This window comes from Pteropus vampyrus, unplaced genomic scaffold, assembly GCF_000151845.1.
Source record: "Pteropus vampyrus isolate Shadow unplaced genomic scaffold, Pvam_2.0 Scaffold543, whole genome shotgun sequence".
Lineage (NCBI taxonomy): Eukaryota > Metazoa > Chordata > Mammalia > Chiroptera > Pteropodidae > Pteropus > Pteropus vampyrus.
In genome coordinates this window covers 649,330-674,792 of record NW_011889324.1, presented here as the reverse complement: position 1 = coordinate 674,792, position 25,463 = coordinate 649,330, and the positions used below count along the sequence as shown (strand labels likewise).

General features: G+C 40.8%; 3 protein-coding genes across 6 annotated transcripts in view; 1 reads left to right on the top strand and 2 right to left on the bottom strand.

Moving 5' to 3' along the window:
• Positions 1-25,463, bottom strand: part of NOX1 (NADPH oxidase 1) — a 175,768-nt gene that overhangs the window by 110,317 nt on the left and 39,988 nt on the right. The gene's annotated exons all lie outside the window — the stretch shown is intronic.
• Positions 1-25,463, bottom strand: part of XKRX (XK related, X-linked) — a 123,997-nt gene that overhangs the window by 62,937 nt on the left and 35,597 nt on the right. The gene's annotated exons all lie outside the window — the stretch shown is intronic.
• ARL13A (ADP ribosylation factor like GTPase 13A) lies at positions 965-10,788 on the top strand. The gene is made up of 6 exons (XM_023525259.1): positions 965-2,816; positions 3,176-3,246; positions 8,060-8,309; positions 9,159-9,264; positions 9,770-9,957; positions 10,599-10,788. The coding sequence occupies exons 1-6, from the start codon at positions 2,758-2,760 to the stop codon at positions 10,729-10,731; spliced, it is 807 nt and encodes a 268-aa protein (XP_023381027.1). The 5' UTR covers positions 965-2,757; the 3' UTR covers positions 10,732-10,788.

The following is a 25,463-nucleotide window of genomic DNA, read 5'->3' as shown; positions in this document are numbered from 1 at the left end:
TTCACTGTGGTATCCTAGGTGGGATCTTGGGACAGAAAAAGGACATTAAATAAAAACTAAAGGAATGTGAATGAAGCATGGACTTTAGTTAATAATAATTAACCACTGTTGATACATTATTATCAACTACAGTTCACTAAATATGTTTGTACAATGACAGATAGTTACCAGACTTATTGTGGTGATCACATCATGAGGTACATAAATGTCGAATCACTATGTTTTACACTTGAAACTAATATAATATTGTATGTCAACTTGCTTTAACAATAAAAAAGTTAACTTAAAAAAAAAAAAGAATAAGTATGGTACAGTTTGGCTACAAGAGACAGAGAGGCCCAGAGCAGGGCAATTTCTCTGGTTCCCGAGGTCTTCTCATACAGCCTGTGAGACCCTTAACCCAATATATACAGAGTCTGAAACCAGACTGCCTGGGTTTGAATTCTGATTTACCACTTACTGGCCAGGTAACCTTGGGAAAGTTATGTAACTTCTTTGTAAACTTCGTCTCTTGAAAGTAGGCATGATGGCCACTACTTTTTGTCATGTTGTCATAAGGATTAAATGAGTTAATAGGTATCAAGTCCTTAAATGAGTGCTGGTACATTGTAAGTTCTGTATAAACACTTTGTAAACTAAACAAAAAAATTTATGATGATTAAAAATTCACTTAGTAATCACCTGTAATCATACCAGGTAGGGAGATGTGGGTTTGGTTGCTATGAACCAGGCAGTGGTTGCCATAGATATATCAGAACTTTGAAAGCCATTGTTAGGACGTTGTCATACCCTTGTAAGCAGGCAGCTGAGCTGAGCTGTGTTAATCTTGCACAAGGGCTAGAGATCTCAGTCCACCTTCCTATCACTCTGCATAGCTGGGGTCTTTCATCTATAAAGAACCAACTTCTACACAGAAGTTGTTTCTAATTAACCACCTCAAGGTATGTAAAATATATCATTATCTACAGATAAGAAATTTGAAAATGGTAGGTTGAATTTAGGTGTTTTCATCCCTGGGTACCCAGGAGAGGCACTGGAAATCTAAGAAAGGACAGATAATCCTTAGTCCAATTGGTTTCCTCCTCAGTTATCCTAGTTATCCTTCCTTAGTATAAGTTTTTAAGGAATAACTTGTGTGATGCCAGTTTGACCTTTCCTGGTGGCACTAACAAATACAGAGAGCCTGAGCTCAAGCTAGGAAGCTCTGCCAATTATCAGGAAATAGACATGAAGCTGCTACTGGCCTAGTCTCAAAGGGAGATGGCTATCATGGAAACCAGACAATCAGGCTTTGGTGTTTCAGGCTCTAGGTCTTATCGGCTTCACGAACAAAGCTGGAAGAAGGCTGGTTTTGATCAGACTACATATAATGTTTCCTTTTTGTCTAGCATAAGCCAGAGCCATTCTCCAGGAGGTCCTTATGGGAACCCAAGTGATTTCCTAGGGAACAAACTGTGCTCTAAGAAATGCTATGAAGTGTGAGTCTCTATTTGGGAATAGCAGTTCTCCAAAAACAGTGAATGACTCTGCAGAAACCTGTTATCTATTGATAAGCTGGCACATATACTGTGCTCGGCCCATCTGAGTATCAGCCGAAATACTTTGCTAACCCAACCAGAACTTCGTCCAGCTCTGGGCTCCAATATAATTAGCCATTATGAAAATGCACATCAAAATCACAATTAGATATCATTTCAAGCCCACTAGGATAGCTATAAACAAAAAGACAACAACATGTGTTGGTGAAGATAGAGAAAAACTGGAACACTCCTGAACTGCCAGTGGGAATGTAAAATGTTGCAGCCTCTTGAGAAAACAGTCTGGTACTTCCTCAAAAGGTTAAACATAGAGTTATCATATGGCCCGGTAATTATTCCTATGTATCTACCCAAAAGAACTGAAAATCTGTGTCCATGAAGAAAGTTGTACAAAAAGGTCTATAGCATTATTCATAAGAGCCAAAAAGTAGAAACAAGTCAAATGTACATCAACTGAGTAATGAATAAACAAATGTGATATATCCATACCATGGAATATTATTCAGCCATGGAAAGGAACAAAATACTAATACATGCTACAACATGGGCGAACCTTGAAGTGATTGTCTAAATTGTGCTTTTTACTTAGGCGATCACTTCCAAATATGGCCGTACTTTGAAATCTCCTGGGGAGCTTAGGCAGCTCCCTGGGAATCTTTGAGAGCAGGGCGCCTGGTCTGATGTTTGAAATCTATTAGATCAGATATCTCTAAGGTCCCTTACAGCTCTAAGAATTGTATGAAATCTATGACAGTGGATCACCAACACCCACATTTTTGAGGCAGAGGTAATAAGGGAACCAAGCCCAGTGGATAGTTGTTACTTAGAACAAGTCTCCCAATAGGTCCTTCTCAAAATCTAAACTGGTGCTTCTCCAAGGCATCACCTCACCCCACCCCAAATTTGAATGAACATATTCCTAATAGGGATGGTCTATGGCTGAAGAGATAGGCCACACCTGACACCACATGCCTGTATGGGTTGCTTTAATAAGAAAGCATCCCATTTTGTAGTAATCTGGAGTTAAGGATCACCAGTCCCTCCCTCTCTGGCATTCATAGACAAGGTTGGATAGAATGAACTAATAAACTTCTGACAGTCTCAGACTTTCTGTTTACCAGCACCTGTGTAGTGCGGTAAGCTGACAGGTTCAGTGTTAATAACAGGGCTGATTTCTTGTTTACTTGTTTCCTTTAATATTATAGAACTAAGCTGGATCATGTTCCGGCTCCTGACCTCCTGTTGGTCTCGGCTAAAGACAACTGAAGACAGACGAAGGTAATATTGTAATTGTTTCTCTAGACCTCTTCCACCATTTCCTCCAATGTATCTGTCCACAGTCTTTCAAGTGGCAAATCTTCATGATACATATTGTTAGAGGAAGTGATTAAGCAGTGTCTGCAGGACAATGGCCAATTCTACGAGGCAAGTGAATCGAGGAATAAAAGCATCCTTGGAGGCTTTGGGGAGGGGTTCTTACATCACCTTCTATCACTTGGGCTATACCTTTTATGGTACATGCATTGGGAATACTGCAGGCAGAGCCCTAAACACCAAGGAAGAGTAGAATTCTTTGTTTAGCCTAAGAACTAACAATGCTTTTAAGGCTTTGACTCATTTTTCTTTTCCATTTTCAGAAATGCAACCATCATCATCATCGGATTGAACAATTCAGGCAAAACTGTTCTTATGGAGGCTTTTCAAAGAAGTAAGGGCATTAGATACTGTTCTAAGTCTCCCATGGGACCCTAGAATCAATGGAACTAATCATTCCTTCCTAACTTTACTTCATGACCCTCGGGTTCCCTCTTTTGAAGATAAGCACTTCCCAACACACATACACACTCCCCTCCTTGAGTGTTATCAGCCTGTTTATATAATGTCGCCTTCTCACTTTACGAGATATCCTAATTGAAGTTCTTTCCTCTCACAGTGTCGGTATGAATGAACTCAAACTATGGAAAGCACCACAGTCAATTATGAAGGATAGCATGTTTGAAACAGTGTTTTGTTTCAGAACTCAACTAAAGTGGAATTTGGTCTAGATAAGAGAGACAAGTGTGGGATGATGAAGTTTAATAACATGAAACTCTTTGTGACAGTTAATATAGAGGGTTGGAGTTTGAGAAATGTTGTCAGTTCAGAGACATGCAAGTTTAATACCAGAATTCCATTTAATACCTTGGTATTTCAAGAAGCAGTTACACAATTTCAGGGAGCTACTACTCTAGTTGTGAAGACCCAGTCAATCAAAGAGCCCAGCACAGAACCTGGCATAGGATGCCCTCCATTAATGTTTATTAAATAAAAGTGGGAGTATGGTGATGTGGCTGAGTTTTAAATAACCTGGAAGCCCTCAGCAAAGTACTAAAAAGTGCTAACCGGACTCCTCAGCTACTGGCCTACTTGAAGTCCACATCGATTTCCTTGAACTACAGAAGCAGCCTGCTGGCTGATCTTGCCATCTCTAGCTGTATTCCCAGCATTCAGCCCACACAGCTGCCTGAAGGACTTAATGCAAAGATCTGATCATAGCACTTTCCTGCTCAAAACCATTCAAGGCCTCCCCATTGTCATCAAAATACAACTTAAGTTGCATAGTAGCACACAGGGTCCTCCATGATTTGGTCTCTGACTTCTCTTCCAGCTTCATTTCTCGTGCTTTCCACAAGTAACCCAATAGAACCAAAACAAATGACTTGCCATTCCTCTGCCATCATGCCGATCTAGTTCATATGCTGTCCCACTACCTAGTATTTTACCCCCTCCATTATCTACCTGCTTAATCAAATGCTTCTAGACACAGTCTAAGCTTGACCTCAGAAAAGCCATCCCTAATGCCCAATGCCTCCTTCCTCAGTTGCCACTCTATTCTGTGCCTCTCTCTATCATGCACTTATTACAACATCATTACACAACTGCAAGTCCATCCCCTAGACTGTGAGCCCCTTCAGGAAAAGTGATGGATTTTTCCAGCTCTGTCTCTTTAGTCTCTGTACTTTTAATATCTTCAGATAGGTCCTCAGCAAATATTTGTGAGTGAATGTTCTCCCCGAGTCCACCATTCTCTTCAGGCTACATGTTGCTTCTTTACAACTTCCCTCCCCACATTCTCTCACTCCCAGAGTGGCAGCCCCAAACACTACATTTTAGCCAATGGTTCAGCCTAGTATCCTATCTTATAGGCAGCAAACTTGACTCTTTGCCTCTCCCAACTCTTTGCTAAGCAGAAATGGTTAAGAGATAAATAGCAGCAGGAAAACCAAGGAGTCAGGATAAATCACAAGATTACTGGTAAAAGTGGGGACAAATTTTAGAGTCCCCACTCAACCCTGCCTCTAGATTCCCATGCAGTCTGGGTGGGGCCTGGGAATCTATATTTTAAGAACTCCCCAGGTGTTTCTAATGGCCAACCAGCTTTAGGAAGCTCTTATCTGCAATTAGCCATATGCTATTTTGTCTGAGAATAGTGTCTGCTTTCCATTCTAATTCCTAGAGAATAGAGCTTGGAGTCCATTTAACTTGTTACTGTAATACTTGCCTCATGCCTGGTGAATAATGGGGCTGAATCATAAGCCAATGGGTGGGTTTATGGTTGTGACTTCTAATGACCAGAAAAGCAAAGTTCCACTGATGTCACATTCTGAAGAGTGTTTCAGGACACTGCTGTCCATGCAGAACTACCAGAGTCAATCTAGTAGGTTGCTCTGCATCCAAAATGCAATAGTTCCTAAAATGTTTATGATCACCAAGAATAGATAACAGCACAGGAACGAATTTCCAATCTATAAGTAGTAACTTGTGTGAACATTTAAGACTCCAGCTATAAAATATTTTGGGACATAAGCCATTATTCTTGATGACACCATTCACTATAACTGTTTTGTCTGGCATGATCGCATGGGGCAAAAAACCCAAGCATGATGGCAAGCAGGTACCCTAAATGAGGACATACAGAGCAGTGCCTCTCAAACAGGCAATACATTTTAATCACCTAGGGAGATTTTTAACAAATGATACTTGCGCCCCATCCCCAACTTGTGGCATCAAACCCTCAGAGAATGACGACTAGCGTCATAGCTTTTAAAAGCTCCATAGAGGATCCTGGAGCACAGTGAGTACTGAGAGCCAAAAATCAGAATCACCTGGGGAGCTTGCACACCTACTGACCCAGGACCTAGAGGCTCAGATACTTTGGTCTAGGGAGGGCCCATGGAATCAAAATCTCAACAAACAGCAACAGATAACGCTAAGACACAACAGCCATGAGTTTCATTGCTCTCTAGGGTGGTGGGTCTCAAGCTTTAAAGTGCAGAAGGATCGCCTGAGGATTTTGTTAAACGTGCAAATGCTTGAGTCCCAAGCATAGAGATTCTGATTCTTTTGGTGTAGGGTAGGACTTAACAATCAATCCCCATGTAACTCTGAAGCCAACAGTCCCCAGACTGTGCCTTGCAAAACACTCTGCTAGAGATGTAGAGATGAATTAGACTCGTTATCCGTCCTCAGGAAATTTACAAATAGAGGAAATAAGAGAAACATAAAGTGTGAGGGAACAACTTCTTGTGGCATCCAGGGTTCACCAACAATAGATTGCATTATTGAAGGAACTGGTAAGGTTTCAAGTAAAAAGAAAAAAATAACTAGGGAAAATGTTTTGCTCTGACAGGGAAAAAATAATATAAAGCTTGCCTTGATGCAGGAAATAAGATTTTAAAATTATCTTTATAGTTTTAACTATTTGCTTATTATTTTTAGTCTAATACAGACATAGCAAATATCACATCGAAGTTGTGACTGAAAATTATGTTACCTGAGAGCTTTAATTAAAAAAGATCGTCGGCTAACATCAGGAGTTATAAGAGCACATTAAAACATGATGATAATATATACATATACACATACATAGAGATATAGATGTATACACATAAATGTGTGTATAATCTATATATTTCAAAAGATCTTAAAGTATCTTACTAACTTCTCAGCTAAATAACTCATTCTGGCAATCCTAAGGAAAATACCACAGGTAGATCTGAGACTAGAAATAAGAAGCTACTCATTCTGGCCTTAGAACTCCCAGGTATGAGTGTACAGATTCTATAAAATCATTTTGATACTTATGTGGGCAGAGAGCTAGGCCAGAGATGTCAGTTCAACAGACTGGAATGTGTATAAAGACTGTCCTTTTGAACTGCATTTCTATGGGAGATGAATGAGGTATGGAATACCCTATGACAGTGGCCCACAACGTTTTCGGCACCAGAGACCGGTGCTCCTATGAGAATCTAATGCCTAATGATCCAAGGTGGAGCTGAGGCAGTGATGCTAGCACTGGGGAGTGGCTGCAAATACAGATGAAGATTTGCTCGCTTGCCCGTCGCTCACCTCCTGCTGTGCGGCCTGGTTCCTAACAGGCCACGGACCAGTACCGATTCACAGCTGGGGGATTGGGGACCCCTGCCCTGTGGAACTGTATGTTCTGGCCATGGCCTTAAAAGGGCAAATGTATCTGAATTTGGCATGGTTTCTTGAAGGAGATGGGAAGAGGACTTCATACTCTTATCCACAATAACAGGCATCATAAACATTTATTGAACACCTACTGTGTGTAAGCTGAGGTAGAGCCCCTCCCTCAAAGAGCTTACATTTTAGTTGGGGAGACATGACATGCACAGAATGAGGTGAAGGACCAGTTTAACAAACCACTTGCTCAACGAGGAAGAGAAAGTGAGAGTTGGGCAGGTCAGAGAGGCTTCCTAAAGAAGCCTCCTTAAGCCTGGAAGAAAGGGTGGGAGAGAAGGGCCTCCTGTTCATTCAGTCATTCTTTTATCAAATCCATTTAACAAATATTTATTGAGCAGCCGTGTGCTAGCTTCTGTGCTTGGAATCATGAATATAATGGTGAATAAAATTGAGAGTTCCCATCCTGTTGCAGTTTATAACGCAGATAAGTAAATTGTTGAATTTATAACACTGGAATATGTGCTGTGATAGTGGTAAGCCCAGAAGAAAGGCACCTTATCCAGACTAGGGGATGGTGGCGTGTGTTAGGGAAAACTTTCTAGAGGAAACAAGATCTAAACTGATATATATTTTGAAAACACTAGGTGTTAACCAAGCAAAGAGTAATAAAAAAGTATTCTAAGTAGTGAGAATAGCATCTTGTGAAGGCCCGGGGCAAGAGAGAGCATGGCATTCTCATGGAATGAGAGCATGAGCCAAGGAGCAGAGGGAAGAAGAGACTGGGTGTGTTATCAGGGACACTGTGGATACCAGACAGGGTAGAGATGGGTCTGACAGGTTACGAGGATACTCACCAAAGGTTACTGAGCCAGGGGATGGTAACCTGGGCAAAGCACTGCTTTAGAAAGATGAATCTATGAGTGTGAGTGCAATGACAGGATGCCTCAGTAGGATTCCTCAGGGCAGGCTCTAGTCAAGGTTTGTTTAACAAATTCTGTCATCTAACTATATTCCCCTGCTTTGTGATTGCTTCTCCTCTCTTCCCCTATGCACAGTGCTCCCTAGTAGGATGGAGAGTTGTATGACGTCTGAACTGACAAGACTCCTGCTAGATGAATATGAAGTTTCCATCTATGACCTGAATGGAGATATGAAGGGCCGAGAAACCTGGCCCAACTACTATACAAAGGCTCAGGGGCTTGTTTTTGTCCTGGATTCCAGTGACGTAGGACGTATGCAGGAAGTGAAGATCACCTTAACACATCTGCTGTCTGATCAAAGAGTGGCAGGAAAACCTATACTTCTGTAAGCCTCTACTTTTGTGCTCAATTTCCCCTTTCCATTTTGTGCCTTCGGAAGACAGAGGAAGGGCTGGTCCTTTGTCACATCCAGCTACAGGTCCTCTTGCCTTTGGCACAGTGGGGGGAGGGGGCCCAATCCTATAGGAGCTGTTTTCAAAAGCCACTTTCTACCACACACCACTATGTGGGAACATGTTACTTAATTGTGCAAAGGTAATTTTGAAGGTAAGCATCGAAGGGAAATGGAGAGTAATATCTAGATCTCCTACTCCGTCCCTGACTCTTCCTGAAGACTGCCTTCCTGAATATGCTTCTCATTTCTGGCTTCAGTCTCTGACCCTGAGACACTGTTTTGTATAATTGATGCCAAAGGCCTCTTCCCTTGGCAGACTACGCAAGAATTATGTAACTAGCACTGATTTCAGGGTGATACTTCAGGTGGTCCATCAATCCTCACCCCTCTCACACTCCTATTTGCCTTTTTGTTCCTCATTAGCACCCCCAACTCAAGCATGAACAGAGTTGGGGGGAGGATGTAAAAATTCCAAATCTGTTCACATCCCAGCTAGCAATTCTAATTAAAGTTTGATGGCATAGTGTAAAGGAAGCAAGACATGAGGTCTGGGGATGATCTTAGATTCAAATTATTTGTGCCATTATTTCCTCCACTGAGAGTTGGCTAGAAACATGTCTGGCTCATCTCACTGGGAATGTCTTTAAAGTTAGTTCCTGGATACACAACAGTTGTACTAGAATTATTTCTCCCCTTTCCCTTCTTTTCTTGCCCTAGGCCTCTATTTGTGTTTCACTCTTCTTCTCTTCTTCCCACCCTCTCTCCTATGTCCTGCTCTAGCCTGGCAAACAAACAGGACAAGAAAAATGCTCTCCTACCTTGTGATATTGTTGAATATCTACTCCTGGAAAGGCTAATGCGTGAGAACAAGTCCCTGTGCCGAGTAGTAAGTGTCAACCCCTCCCCTCCCTCCTCCTCTCAAATCCAAGTGATGCATCCCTTGGCCCATTCCATAATCGGCCCCCTATGCTGGGTCTCAGGCAAAGCCTCTCCCCACTAGGCAGCATCATAGTGTTGATTTCTGACTTGACAGTGATAATAATACATCTGCTTTCTCATTAAGCCTTCAAAATTGCTCTGTAAAGTTAGAAGTTTTAATATTCTCATTTTATGAGTAAGGAAATTAAGGCTCAGTGACTCTGAGTGACTTGCCCAAGGTCACACATTCAAGTTATTACATACCACAACCACTGTATTAAACAACCTTAGCTTTTATAGCATTCGTTTACCTTCTTAGCTATGAACGTTTAATATCTCTTAGGAAGTCTTAGAGCCTCTCAAGGAGCAGAGCTTTTGGGTACCTCTGCTCCTTGGCTGAGAGTGATAGGGACTGTGGCCCCAAGAGATCTCTGGTTCCTGGGCTAGAGTCTTCTCTTCTCTCTTTGTCACAGGAACCTTGTTCAGCCATCCACACCTTCCAAAGAAGGGACCATCAGCCCCTAATTGAAGGGCTGCGCTGGCTATTAGCTGCCATTGACAATAAATATGAAGAGTTGTGTACTTGTCAACAGCCACTCACCTCAAGCATCGCAACCTCCAATAGCACCAGAGACTTTGGGGAAAGATGCTCATTAGCCAGGTACCGAGCTGCCTCTATCAGGTGTACTGATAAGAACAGATACAGGAGTCAATCTTCAACATAAGCAGGGAGTTCTGGGAGGTGCCTGGATTCTGTATGGTTCTGAGAAAGTTGCTCAAGATCAGTTGGCCCAAACAGGGTTAGGGCAGTGACCACAAACTTTCCAGCATTATTAGGTACACCCTCCCCCTGGTACAGCTTGAGTGGTCACATTAGTGGGATGAGTTGTATAAAGGTAAAGCCAACCTATCAACATTAGAGCTTCTCCAAAATAGGGTTTTTATCCTCTGGTTTGCCATATGGAAGAGAAAAGGAACACAAGCCCCTGAAGGAGCTTATAGGCAGTATTCTCTGGATGAATGTCCTGAAGCCACTCTCACATTCTCCACTTCCAGTTCTCTGATTCAATAATAATGAAAGATGGGAGAAAACAGGGATATGGAAAAGAAGAAAGAAAAGGAGAAAAGAAAACAGGAGGCAATCAAGGTTTTAAGGAAGAAAAGACCTAAATGCCTTTTCTTACTCTGTTGTCCCTTTCATTGTCCAAAGGCATATATTAGGAATGGGGTAATAGCTGCATTCAATTAAGGAACTTGAAGTGTGTGTCTTCACTATTGCTTTGTCCTTTCCACCTTCTCCAGCTTCCCCACCAGGATGGAAATGTCCAAAGAAAAAAGACAGCCTCTAGGACACTCGATGGAAGCTAGGCCCCTAAAGCCAATCCTACAGGTAAATAGCTCTTTAAATGTTATTGCTCCAAGGACCAATCTCTAAATTCTTGGGCACCAACTGACTTTTTTTCTCCATCTTCTTGCCGTATAGAAAGGTTCAAGACTAAGACCTAAAAAGAATGCATCAGTGACATTTGCTTTAGATGAACCCATGGAGGAAGGTGAATGTTCTGGAGGAAATAGAGCTCAAAACACTACTGAGCTTCACTACAATCAGAGTACTGACTTGCAGACCCAAGCAACTTATGTTGACAACGATGATGATGATGATGATCTTTTTGAAGGTAATGCTGGATCAGTGGTTTGTCAGAGAAGAAAAGACACATAGGCCTTCCCTTGTAATTTATAAAACAGTATTTCTATTTTGAGTCTGAAACTCTTTTCTCATACTATAGTTGGTGGTCAGGAGAAGAAGTAGATGAAAGGAAGGGAGGGTACTTGGGGACCAGTATGATGCCCCAGCACTGGCTGACACAAAATCTTGTTTGAATGGGTATAGGGTTATCTTAAAGGTTATGATTTCCAGTGGTGGAAGTATAAATTGGTACAACCTTCATGGAGAGTAGCTTGGTTGTCTGTCTCCCTCCTGATCTCCCTCTCTCAATATATGTACTGAGAATTTTTAAAATGTGGAAACCCGATGAGCCAATCATCTCATTTCTTAAACTGTATTCAAAGATAATTACACAAGTATCCAAGTGTGGGCGGGGGGAGGGGAAGGATGCTCATGGTTGTTCAATCACAGCATTTTGTACAACAGCTAAAAGTTGAAAACCAGCTAAATGTCTCACAATAAGAAATGGCTAAATAAATTATGGTGCATCCACACAATGGAATACTATGCAGATATTAAAAAGGCTATCGTTGACTTATATTTACTGACATGGAAAGTTTTCCACAACCTGAAGTTTTGTTAGAGAAAATGGCAAGAGAGAGTATAGTATGTACAACATTGTGTATACATGCATAGAATACCTGGAGGAAAATCACCAAGACATAAGCAGCAGTTTTCTCTAGAGATAAGTTACTAGGTGATTTTGAGAATCCTAGGTGCCTTTCTTTGGATTTTTTGTTTTATTGGATTTTTTTTTTATAATAAGCATATATGATTTCTCCCAACATAATAAAGGCATTAAAGAAAAAAGTTGTGAGGACTTGAAGTCCCATTTCTGTTGATGGCCACTCTTTCTCAGTGTTCCTTGGGACCCCAGTCATCAGGATGGTCAACTGTCAATATTATAATGTCATCTCTGCTCTCCAAGGGATCTGGCCCTTAAGACAACCCCAGAGTCTTGGGTTGTTACACCTATACAGAGAGGCCTGGACTTGGCCAGGGGCACTTAGGAGGAAAGAGGCACTGCTCTGGGGATGAGTGAGGATGAGAGTTGAGTAGAAGGAATCTGGTAGAAGAGCAGAGGAAATGTTTTTCTAAGTATCAGAAATTACCCCTAAATCTCTGTCCAAAATTGAAATCTATTTTTATTTTCTATAACCTCAGAACCCAAGGCAAAAAAGAGAATGAACGCCTGGGATGAAGAGATGTTGCTGGAAGATGTCTGTGAAGAAATCTTTGAACCTTGTGGTTAGTATTCCTTAAAAGAAGGGGAGAGGAGAGAGCGCAGGAGTGAGAAAGTATGAGGTCAGGGCAGAGGGGGTTTCTGGCAGGGTGTAGTCTATATCCTCTTGGAAAGTGGCTAAAACCCTCCTAACCAGGGGTGGTCTGGGGAGGGAAGGAAACCTGGAGCTTAGCTTCGCTTGCAGTGACTGGCTGTTATCTTTCTCTTTTTCAACTTTTAACAGAATACTAAAGAGAAAACTGGAGGGAAGTCAAAAGAAACATCTATTATCCCTCCCTCAGTAAATAAACTCATCTCCAGAACCATAAGGACTAGTTTGGTTTTTGAATTTCTACTTGCTAATATCTCTAGAGTCCTCTACAACTTCACCTACTCTAATAGCACATCCCTTAGAACTCCCATTGTTTCTGTACACCTGTATTCTAGCCATCAAATGGCTTTTGCTCCCATTGAGAGGCTCGAGAAAAGTTAGGTGGCATCTATTCAAGAATGAAGATGACCTTGGCAAAAGAGAACAGAGACCTTACGTCTCTGCACCCAGATGATCGTGATGAAGCCTGAGAGGAATATATCATGGGTAACCAACTGAAATTGAGCCTTCAAAGAACAGAGGCAGTTTAGAATTATTTTTCCCCTAAAGTTCTTGGGTGTAAGAGGACTGGCAGAAACCAATAGAACTTTTCTGATGAGAATTATGGTCTGCTGAATCATTTTTAGTTGCACCTCTAAAAACAACTCGGTTTTAAATTCTCAGCCACTGTTGATAAAGCCTTGTGACAATTCCTTTGCCATCCCTTCAGGAACAGCAATTGCTACCTATCCTAACATTGGTTAGGTATGCAAAAACTGTATAAACTTGAACACATTCACCCTTCCAACCCAAGGTGGGTAGTGGTAGTGGAGGTAGTCATTTATTCTTACAACGATGATTTCTTTCACCATCAGGACCACAGCCATTTCTTTAGTGGCTTCTGGATGTCAGGCACAGCACTCAGTTTTTCACACTCATTATCATATTCATGACAGCCCTTGAGGGTAGGCGCTATACCTGCCTGAATTTTACATATGAGGAAACGAAAAGGCAGAGAAGTGAAATAATTTGCCCAAGTGCCCAGAGCCTATAAGAAGCAGAACAGAAAACTGAATCCAAGTCTCACTCTAGAACTGCTTTAGGTCAGAAAGATCAGCTTATGCTTTTCTCAAATTCCATCTAGAAAGAGAAAGATATATCCTGGAAAAATGCTGAAGTTTAGCCATGACCATGTCAGGAGAATTATGTTGATAGCAATAAGCACACCAATAGTAGTAGTAGACATGGATGACTGACCACTTCCATTTTGCCAGGTGCTTGGCTAAGTGCTTTACATACATTGTTGACCTTCATCTTAACAAGCCTATGAGGCTGGTTCTATTAGCATCATCTTTCAGAGGGAGAAACTGATATTCAGAGAAGTCAATCATTTGTCGTAGGGCACCCACTAGGATGCAGCAGAACCGGTTTTCAAACTCAGGTCCTACTCTATAAGTCATGCTCTTAACTCCTACCCTGTTATACGGTCTCACCAGGCAGTATAAACCAACTAGCCCATAACTGTTTCTGAGAAATAGAAACAGTTGCATAGAAAGATGAGTCTTACAAACCCATCTGGAGGGTATGACACTGTCTAAGGCTGCGTCATTTGCTATTACGCATTGCATATGGCTTCGTCTCCAAAGGAACTACCCCAGGCACTTTGTGGGTCTGACAGGATTCTGACTGAGACTCAGCTTATTAGTCACAGAGCTGGAAGGAACCTTACAGAGCCTCTAGTCCAACCCAGTTGTTAAACTGATGAGGAAATTGGGGTACAGAGAGGGAGTTTAAGTGACTTGCTCAAGACTTTACAGCTGATCACTGAGAAAGCTGCTCCTAAAATCCACATCTTCTGTATGTCAAAGTCAGGGCTCTATCTTCCCTGTTCAAATATAGTTATGCATTGCTTAACAATGGGGATACATTCTGAGAAATGTGTAGTTAGGCAATTTAGTCATTGTGTGAACATTAAAGAGTGCACTTACTCAAACCTATGTGGTATAGCCCACCATACACCTATGGTATAGCCTACTGACTACAAACCTGTGTAGCATGATACTGTATTAAATACTGTAGGCAACTGTAACACAATAATATGTATTTGTGTATCTAAACATAGCTAAACATAGAAAAGGTACAGTAAAAATATGGTATATAAGATAAAGTGACACAATGTGGGATGCTAAAGGAGGGCTGTGGATGGAGGCACTGTCTGAAGAAGAACAAACATCAGGAGGGAGGGAGGAAGGGAGAGACAGAGGAAAGAGAAGGGGAGAGAAAGGGAGCAGAGATCAAAAGAGACCAGAGAAATAAAGCTTGAGATGAGAAATAATAAAAGGGAGGAGGGAGGAGAGCGAGGGAGGGAGGGAGAAGAGAGAAAAGAGAGGAAGGGAGAGGGAGAAACAGGACTGGGAGGAAAGAGAGATAAAGACAAAAAGAAGGGAAGTGAGTTTGTGCACACGAGTGTGTGTGTATGCATGGGTTGGCTTGGGTGGGCTCCTGGGCTCCCTTCCTCCACAGCCCACTCCTCTCAATCCGTAGCTAACTTGTGGCCCCTGCCTGGGGTGGGCATACAGTGGGTGGAAAGCGTACTGAGCCTCCTCATTTATTTAAACCACCCAGAGCTAGCAATAAGTTCACATCTTACTAGGGTTCAGCCTTTTCTTTCAACATTGCAATCAAACTTTTCACTAATAATCCATTATAATCTTATGGGACCACTATCATATATATGGTTCATCACTGACTGAAATGTCATTATGCTGCACATGATTGTACATTGCATCCTCCCAGGGTCTTCTCTGGCTAGTCTTGGCTCAGCTAGTTTCCTTCCAATTTGCCCAATAAATATCACTGGAGGATTCTTCTGACATTCTCACCCAGGGATGCAGCAAGATTTCTACTGAAGAAGAGTTTTATCAGGCAGGAGACAATAATTCAACAAACCAAGGTTCTCGAGGAAATTGGATCGTCCACATGTCTTTTTTATGGCATGTGGGTTTATGAGGCAGGAATACTTTCTCAACCCAAAAGGAAGGAGAAGTGTGACTAAAATGGGGTGGGAGTGTCACCTATGAATGGGGGCAGGGTGGAGAATTTAGGTTGAAACAACCTCTGAATTTCAGGAATGGGCACACTTCCCTTTGTACAACATAGATGTTCCTGGGTGTCAACTAAATTTTTCTACATAGAGTTCATCAATCACAAAAAGTTATTTAAATAATATCACCCCAATACAGCCAGCATACACTTATTTATTTTTGAATGAATCTTAATTTTGATACTGTAGGCTGTTCTTGCACTTTCCAAACCCCTATCAAGCTGAGCAACCTGGCCATTTCTCCCAGTGAAGACAGGAATAAGAGAACTTACCTAACAAGCTTGTGAGGATCAAAAGAAACAAACTATATAAAAATGCTTAGCATAGTGCCCAAGACACAATAAGTAGCACATTAAATGTTAGCTACTATTATTATGATTAAGGGAGGAGCTTAGACTATCAGACAGCTATACCCCTCTTCTGAGAGAGGTATCCTCTTTTCTGCAAAAAACAACCCAAAGAGCATAGATGTCTTAGAGTCTAAGGTACAAAGAGCATAGAGAATCTAGGGTAACTATAACCACTGCCAACCACTGCCTCCCATAGCCTTGTCTTTGAGAATCTTAAATCTGTCAAAGAGGTCTTATGAATTGTCTGAGTGTGGCAGCCCAGGGACCAAGATTAACAATAGTTTCTTGAGTCTAGAGGGCAAATTTTCTTTCAGGCAAGTAAGTAGTTGTCTTGGAGTTTCTCTCCTTTCATTGTCAAGGTCTTGGCCTCCCTTCTTCAGCACTTTTGGAGCCTACCTCTTGACAGAGGCACTTTGAGCATTTGACCCTGGCCCATCATTCAACAAGCCCCATGTGGCTCTGGGTACGTGTCCATTTTGTCTTGCAAGACAGGCCTGGTCTTTCTGACTAGAGAATTCAATATGCATAGGAAGAGAGGTTGCTCTGCTCTGAATGGTTTTCAACTTCCGAAATCTGGTCACCACTCTTTGTTCATATTCTTTCTACCCACCCTGTCATATCCTACCAGCGAGGCTGGTACCCACTGTGATTTGCAGGACACAGGTCATATAGTTAGTACACAATTAAAGGTAAGAAAGAATCATGACAATTTCGGGTCGGAGCATGGAAACCAGTAGTAGCTAACCCAGCTATAAATTCCCTGGAGATTTGAGTGTTTGGTGCTTGGCCCACCAGTTGTATTTTAAATATCACTCTTCCCTCCCAGTAACCTATTAGAATCACTCATTTTTCAAGGCAGTTGCTACTGTCAAGACCTAACCAAGTGCTCTGAACACATCATCCTTCTCAGGAGAATCGTGCCAACTAGCTTTCTTAACTAGAAAATGCCATTGGCCATGGGTGGAGTAAGTGTCAAGCCTGGGCTGTTTTGTCATTCACCCCTGTAAACGTTTATTGGACGGCCAAAACTTGGATTTCTGACAGGAAGGGATATAGAGAATGAGAGCTATCACCCAGCTTTCCAGACCTTGAAATCATCCCCTCATCCCATATCATTTTTACAGGTGCACCTAAAAGTACTATAGACATGGCACCCCTGACCTATACCTTACTCCTTTAGCTATAATAATACATCCCTCCACTCCCCTTGCCTTTTCTTTCATACTAATCTCTGTGGGAAGACAAGTGGAGTTGTTATCCCAGGTGAGAGAGAAAGCAGCAGGAACTTACCACTGTTGGCATAAAGACAATATCAGCTGAAGGTCATGGGAGTCAGGGGGCTTGTACTTCCACCCATGTGCCTGTTAGGTGCCTGGCTCAGGTCCAGGGATCCCCGGAGGCTCGACTGTTGGGTGGTGGGCAGAGCAATGTTAACAAAGCACTCAAATTGTGCTGTATGATGATGACTCAAGGAATCTCACGCAATCCTACACTCCTGCTAGTTGCCACTTCCAGAACTAAAATAGACCTCGGGTGCTAAGAGACAGCAGGTCTTTTATATCTGCTCATAAAAATGAGTCCAGTCTTAAGAACTATCGTGCTACTTGATACAATGGAATTTTACACCACCATTAAATACAACAACTATGTGCACTGTGCAGGTGGGAGCTAGAATGTGAAATAATGTTAAGTGAAAACAGCAAAGTAGGAAACAGCACATACACATGCTGATCACGGCTATGGAAAGCATACATAGAAAGGTTCATCCCTAAAGAACCTAAGAGAATGAAGAGTGCTAGAGTCCTTTTTCAGGTTCCACTCCCCCTCCATCAACACCTTTTGTAATAACAATTATTTTTCATTGTCATGCTGGTCACACAGGTTCCTGAGACACCTGCCTTTTAACTGACACAGGAGTTACGTCTGCAGATCACTTGATTCTGGGAACAGAGAAGAACTGAATGCTAAGGTGGCTGTCACTTTAAAATGGGCTGGATCTTTCTCAAACCCAGGGCACAATTACCATCTCAGATTTAGCACTACAATGAGAAATTCCTTTCAAACACCCAGCCAACCAAACTCAAAGATGGGAGTTAATAAAATGTATATATCTGGACCTCTTTAAAATCAGGTTGCTGTTTTCAACCAGGCTAGCTTATATAGAGAGAAAGAAACTGCTTTTTGATAGGCTGTCAGAAATTCTTTTTTGTAAAAGAATTGCCACATGCTACTCCTCTCCTTTGTCACCTTGTCAATGATAGTGCTTACAGTTAGTCAAACACCTAGCATATGTCTGGGTATTTGCATGAACGCAATCTCTCACTGGCACCCTGGCCTCAATACCTGCCCAGACTTAGTTTTTCTAGAATTAGCTTTCAATCGGTATGTTTAGTTTTTAATAGGTTACGTTTAGTTGTTTTTAACTTTATATTTTGAAATAATTTTAGATTTACAGAAGAGTTGTGAATATAGAGAGTTCCCACATACCCTTGACCCAGCTTCTGCTAACAGTGACACTGCATGTTACTCTGGTACATAGATCAAAATTATGACATTAATATTAGCACAATACTATTTACTAAACCACAGACTTTATTGAGATTCTACCAGTTTTTCCACTAGTGTCCTTTTACTGTTCAGAATCTAATTCAGGATTCCAGGCAGCATTTATAGCATGTGTAGCTTTAAAAACAAAAACAAAACAAACAAAAAAACAAAACTCACCTTTTAGGAGATGAAAAGGGTAAACCAATAGATGTTCTGGGCAATTTATGATCCTGAACTATGCTACTCAAAAGGGAACTCCATCACTTCTGTACCAAAGCCTTTCTTTCATGACACCTCATCACAGTTACTTTCAGAAAACATGTCTTACATTAGCACATCTCACAGTAGTACAAAGGGATTGGACAAGTGAGCTATCTTAGCAACCAATTTTATGAGGGTGACAAAATGAGAGGGGTGGCTTTATCTGTTTTCTATGCTTCATTTTTCTTCGAGCTGTATTTAAACTTTTTACTAGAAGCTGTAATATTTGACTATAACATAAATGCTGAGAAACGCCCACATCAACAGGGAAGGGACTCTTTCCAATGTGAGTTTGGTTTTGTTTGCATGAGATTAAGTATTGGAATCGTACAGAAATCAACTTGATTAGGTTCTTTTTGCTTGTTAATCTCATGAGAGGGAAGGAAAAGCAAGCTAAGACATCCATTTAGTCCTTATTAGTAATTGAATTATTAAGAATAATTCCTACTTAACGGATGCCAAATATGTGCCAGGCAATTTGCAAAGTGCTTTACATACATTGTTTCGCTGAATGGGTCATAACAATCCCATGAGGTAAGCACTATTATTACCGATTTATATGGAGAGGGGTGTAGGGAGCTAAAGCTCCCCAAATTCAAAAGAGTGCATGGTTTATCTCGGGAGGCCTGCTTGCATAAAAAGGAAAAGGCTGGTTCTGTGGAATTCCAGGAAGAAGAAGATTAAGTATAGATAAAGGGAGTGTCAAAGGGAGTGTCAAAGGAAGTGCCCATTGTACCTTGATCTTCAGGATGTTACTTTAATCATGTTATCTTGGGAGACCAAAAGGAACAGATTGTGTTTAAAAGAAGGATAAGAAATAAACTCGGGGAGACAGTTGTGAGATCTGCTCTCCCTCCTGCACCCTGTCTGTCTTCTCTTTTTTCTCAGTCCCCGCTCCCCCATTCAGGTACCCGGTTTGACTTGGTCGGCTGGCTTCTGACAGAGGGGCAGGGAACAGATGGTTGGAGAGGTAACTTGCCCTAGGTCACATAGCATGTAAGTAAAAGAGCCAGGATTCAAGTCCAGGTCAGCCTGATTCCAAAGCTGGTCTTCTTGGCCAGTATGCTATATTGCCATTCTGAGCACCTGCCATGCTGCAGATACTGGGCTGTGTGCTAGACAGAGATACAACACTGAGCAGGATATAGCTCCTATCCCCTGAAGCCTCATAGTCTAATTGGAGACGAGAAATAGTAAACAGCCAAGTATAATACAGCCCTCTCTTTTTCTCAGGTATTCCTTGGTTTGGTTATAAAGTAAAGGTGATCGACTGGTAAATGCAAGCAGTGAATGTCAACACCTTTAAATATTTAAATTCCTTTTTAGGTCCTCAAAGAAAATAACTCTCCTCTCCATGTACCCTGAGGATCCCTAACTGTTAGAAATGGACTTGAAGATATTGATATGTCCCTCCACTGTGAGGCTCTGGCTAGATGTCAGCATTGTCACTCCTTTAAGGAGAAACAATGGGAAATATCACATAGAAATACATATAATGATGCAATCGAATCAGCTGATGGAAAACTCTTAAGTCTGGGACATAATAATTATATTCCGTTTCAATTATCCTTTTGCACTTACATTAATTGGTGAGCTCTAAGGGAGCTTCAGCTGGTTCATAACTACTTTATGGGCATGCCATTTTGAAATATATTTCTTAGAAAAATGACAATGATGACCCTGTAAATATAAATTGGCAATGTGATTTTGAAGGTAAAGGGTTGGAAGACTTAAATCTCAGATGACAATCATTCTCTTCTCCCTTCCAACCTCAAAATAATCAAATACTCTAACCCTGTGGTGCACAACACTGGGTGCACATTAGAATCACTAGGGAAACTTCAGAATTACCAACGCCTGCGTCCCACTCCCAGAGATTGTGATGATTTAATTGGCCTGGATTTTGGAAGGTTTAAAAGATCCTCAGGGTATTTTAGTGTGCAGACACGTTTGGGGAAACACAGCCTTAATTGGAGGATCATAACCCTGGCTTCGCATTAGGATCACCTTGAAATCGTAAAAGAACAAAACAAACAAACAAAACAAAACAAAAAAAAAACAAAAAAAACCCAGATGCTTGGACAATTAAATCAGAATACCAGGGGGTAGGACACAAACTCTAGGAACCAGGATTTTTTTAAAAAGCTCCCAGACAAGTCCAATGTGCAGCAAGACTGGCAACCACAGAGGTGAAACTCCAAACCTGCAATAAAGGCAATAGCAAAAACTGTACTCAGAAGTCCAGCAACTTTAAGACGAACCTAATGAGAAGTGAGTTCTGGAAGACAGGTAGGAAGCAAGCCTAGGACAAACCCTTAAAATGACTCTCTTGCTTTATATTAAAATGCCTTCACTTTTCTCTTGTTGTGACAGAGAGTTAATTTTAAGGTTTAGCTAAGATTACTAGTAACTGATGGTAAGCTCCACTCTCTGCCACACCCACCAAAATAACCAGAAAGAATGGGAATGAGAATGCTTTAAAAAGATGAAAACTTTTACAAAGGACTGCAAACCAGTGTTCAGAGACCCAGGGTGAGTCCAGACAAGGAGGAAGCAGAAAAGCAAGCTACAGGCAAATCTCGGAGATATTGCAGGTTCAGTTTCAGACCATTGCTATAAAGCAAGTCATAATCTATTTGCTGGTAGAGGATTTTGCCTCCAATTTGTGAAAAACACAATACGTGAAGCACAATAAATCAAGGCACAATAAAACGGGGTATACCTATATTTGGAGTATTACCCAACTAAGTTAGTTTTTATCTGTAATTGAATTGTGCACTTTTACTCATCAAGCCTAACAGTGGATTTGGAGACATGTGCTCTCATCCTTACCTGCACCTTTGAGTCATATGGGGAGCTTTCAAAATAGTGATGCTAGGGCCACATCCAAAATGAATTAAATCAAAATCTCTAAGGGGATGATGCCCAGGAACCTCTATTAAAAGGTTCCCCAGGTGATTCTAATGAGCAACGAAGGCTGAGAACAGTTGCTCTAAACCAGTGGTTTTCAAACTTGACTGGGCATCAGAATCGCTAGGAGAGCATGTTAAAACAGACTGCAGGACCCCACTGCTAGAGTTCCTGATCCAGTTGAGGTGGAGCCTGAAAGTATGCATTTCTAACAAGCACCTAGGTGATGCCAATGCTGCTGGTACAGGGACCACCTAGACCACTGATTGCCAACCTTGGCTGTAGGTGAGAATCGCTGGGGGACATTTTTAAAATACTGATGCCTGAGACCCTCTCTAAACCAGTTAAATTGGAATGTCCAGGGCCCAGGGACCAGTATTTTTAAATCACTTTCCAGGAGATACTAATGAGCAGTGATGTTTGTGATCCCCTGCCCTAGAACTAGATATTTCACAGCTGGAAGAGAACATTTTGTGCAAACTCTTAAATCTGGGAATTTACAGCTACTTCAGCTACGACTGGTCCACACGTCCCAGCCCCAATTTCTACTGTTCTTCCTTAATCATTACTATATATTAGCAATGTGACTAATTTAGGGTGACCAGCTTTTTTTCCAGGTTTGCCTAGGATGCTCCCAGTTTTAGCAAAGTCTCAAGTTCAGAGTAAATCAGGACAGTTGGTCACTGTACTAGTTTTACAGCTCACAGACTTGAATACGGTACTATTAGATTTTGCATCTAACATCCAGCAACTGCATCTCAGTTTTTAAAATACCGTTCTCCATTAAAAGAAACCAGGGCTCCTTGGAAATAACTAACTCCAGGACTGGAGCACAGAAGTATAAGGGGAAGCCTAGGAATCTTGTGCCAGAATCCAAGGAAGTGCTCAAAGACTTATGGAGGTCTGTCAAATGGACATGACAGCCAGCCTGAAGGGTCTCCAAACTGGCCAAAGTGGAGAAAATTTGAGCATTACAAAGCAAATGACTAAACTGAATGTAAAATACTGAATTTAAATAAGAAACATTACTACAAACTGCCAGTTATAAAAGTAGTCATGGGGATGCAAAGTACAGCACACGAATATAGTCAGTAATATTGTAATACTGTGTGTAGTGCCAGGTGGGTGCTAGACTGACTAATCGGGGTGATCACTTCATAAGGTATATAAATGTCTAATCACTATGTTGTACACCTGACACTAATATAATGTCAACTACAAGTAAAAAGTAAAGAAATGAATAAACAAATAAAAGACTAAAGAGATACCACACCCAAATGCAGCATGTGAACTAGCCATAAAAGATATGTAGGGGACAGCTGGGGAAATCTGAATATAGAGCAGTGCTACTCTATATGAATTTTGTCACTAAGCACACCACTTGATTTACCTGACATTTTTGTGGTAATAAGACTTTCTCGATGAAGGATATAGCACACTGATACACACTAATGCAAGCTCTCTATCTCCCTGTGAACCATCAAGCAGTCTGCAGACCACACTTCAGGAAGCACAGGATTAGATATTAGATAATATTCGTGAAGATCAGTGAGGTACTGTTAATTTTTAACTGGGTTTATGGTATTATGGTTATGTAGGAAAATGTCCTTATGCTTAGAAGATGTATGCTGTGGTATTTAAGGGTGAAGTGTTATGATGTCTAGGTCAGGGGGCTGCACAGCAGGAGGTGAGCATCTGCATTTGTAGCCGCTCCCCAGTGCTAGCATCATTGCCTCAGCTCCACCTCAGATCATGAGGCATTAGATTCTCATAGGAGCACCAGTCCCTGGTGCCAAAAAGGTTGGGGACTGCTGGTCTAGAACTTACTTTCAAATGGTTTATCAAAGAATAGATACACACATAAATAAAGCAAATATGGCAAAATGTTAACATTTGTTGAACTTTGGTGGTGGATACACTGGTGTTCATTGTACTATTCTTTCAACTTTCTTGTATGTTTGAATGATTTCATAATAAAAATGACGGAAGCAAAATAAAAGAGTTTCTGTTTGAAAACTGAGAATAAAGACATATAGCATACATTGCCAGATAGCATTCAAATTAGTCCAAAGTGAGATTTTCTTTTTTTATAGTAAATTGCTTTCTTTTTTTTTTTAATTGAGGTAACATTGGTTTATACCATTATGTAACATTATAATTTGACATAAAGTTTTCTGACAGCCTATAAGAGTGATTTAATACTGTTTGGATTTTGAATGAGTTTCTAAGTGTGTTGTTTCATTTTTAAAAATAGAGAAAAGCAAAGAATACTTAGAAGGCTTGTCTGTATCAACTAGCTAATAGTTTAATAATTCAAATGGAAATATGCATAATAAAATGTCACTGTCAACAGCCAAAAGAAATGACAGAAGCATGTTTCTAAAACTATCTGACAAGATATAACGCTAACAAAATTATCAGGAAGTTGATTATCTACAGCCAATCCAACATTTATTCTGTAGCTATTCCTTGAGGAATAACTAAGTTAAAAACAGAAAGATGAGTAGAGTTAGCCAGAAGAGGTAAGGAAAAGCACATTAGACGCTGAAGAAACCAAACATGAAAAGGACCAGAATGGAAAAAAAAAAATTATCTTTTTCAGGGAAAGGAATTCAATGTGTATATGGAAATGAGGTTGCCCAGATTATGGGAGGGTTTGAGGCTGCATCAAGAACAAAAAGATAATCAACTGAGTGGGAGAAGATATTCGCTTCTGATATATCTGATAAGAGGTTAATCTCCAAAATACATAAAGAACTCATACAACTCAACAACAACAACCGAAAACAAGCAATCCAATTAAAAAATGGGCAGAAGACCTGAACAGGTATTTCTCCAAAGAGGAAATACAGATGACCAGTAGTTTGGCATTTTAGAAAACACTCTGGCTATAGAGAACAAAATGGATGGAGACAAGAGGAGATGCAGCAGCAATTGGAAAGATGGCCCTTTCAGTAATAATTCAGTGAGAGATGATGGTCACCTGCAGAGATGGGGACTCAGTGACACACTGGATGGGGGAGGGGTAGAGAAGAGGGACTCAGAATCCCCAGGCTTCTGCCTTGAGTGATCAATTGGTATATTCATCAAGATTGGGAATATAGGAGCAAGAATAGGTTTGGGGGAAAGATGTGAAGCATTCGACATGAGATATGTTGCGTTTGAAGTACCTAGAATATATCCAGGTGGAATCTACCTTGTAGGCAGCTGGATACAAGAATGAGAAAGATAACTCTGTTTCCAGCTTTGACAAGTAATAGATGGGATTAACATTCACAGATATGGGGAACAAAAGAGGAGAAAATAAAAGTCACTTTACATTTACACTTTACATTTAAATTTTAATATAAAGTTTTAATATAACCCCATTACATAAAATGAAATATAGGGAAATGTAAATAAAACTTACATGACTACCATAAATCAACACTTCTTATCATTTTAGATTATCTCCTAGTATTTTTAAATGGATATTTACATAGTAGCTTTAATAGACATATTTTTCTGAGATGGCGCCTTCTCTAGAAGTATTGAGGATTGATAAGAATTAAAAATACTAGTTGACCTGATACCGTTTTGTCAATCAGACAGTACTTGCTAAGTTACACATCCCTCGGCTGTTAAAAGATTCAAAACATAATCTAACTTGTTGGGCAAGTATCCAAGAACAATTTCAGAGTTGAAGAAATCATGGACTATAGAATATCAGTTTCAATAGCCAGTTTATTATAGTATATACTGGATCATTAGGGGATTCTGGAGCTCTCTGCCTCCATACTACACAGCACAATTATAGGTATTCAGTCTCTTCTTTGAATATCTTCTTTCCCATAGGGTTTCTACTACAACCAATTCTCCCTCCACAGGTGAGAGCTAATTGGTGCTATTGCTCTTAGGGAAAACTGCATTTTTAAAGGGTGTTCTAGAACCCAGAAATCTGAGAAAACCCAAAGGAAC

Bases quoted from the DNA above. Each gene is read 5' to 3' on its own strand.
- ARL13A (XM_023525259.1), top strand. From the start codon at position 2,758: ATGTTCCGGCTCCTGACCTCCTGTTGGTCTCGGCTAAAGACAACTGAA. The intron at 3,247-8,059 runs GTAAGGGCATTA...CCCTATGCACAG, and splicing joins TATGGAGGCTTTTCAAAGAA to TGCTCCCTAGTAGGATGGAG. The intron at 9,265-9,769 runs GTAAGTGTCAAC...TCTTTGTCACAG, and splicing joins ACAAGTCCCTGTGCCGAGTA to GAACCTTGTTCAGCCATCCA.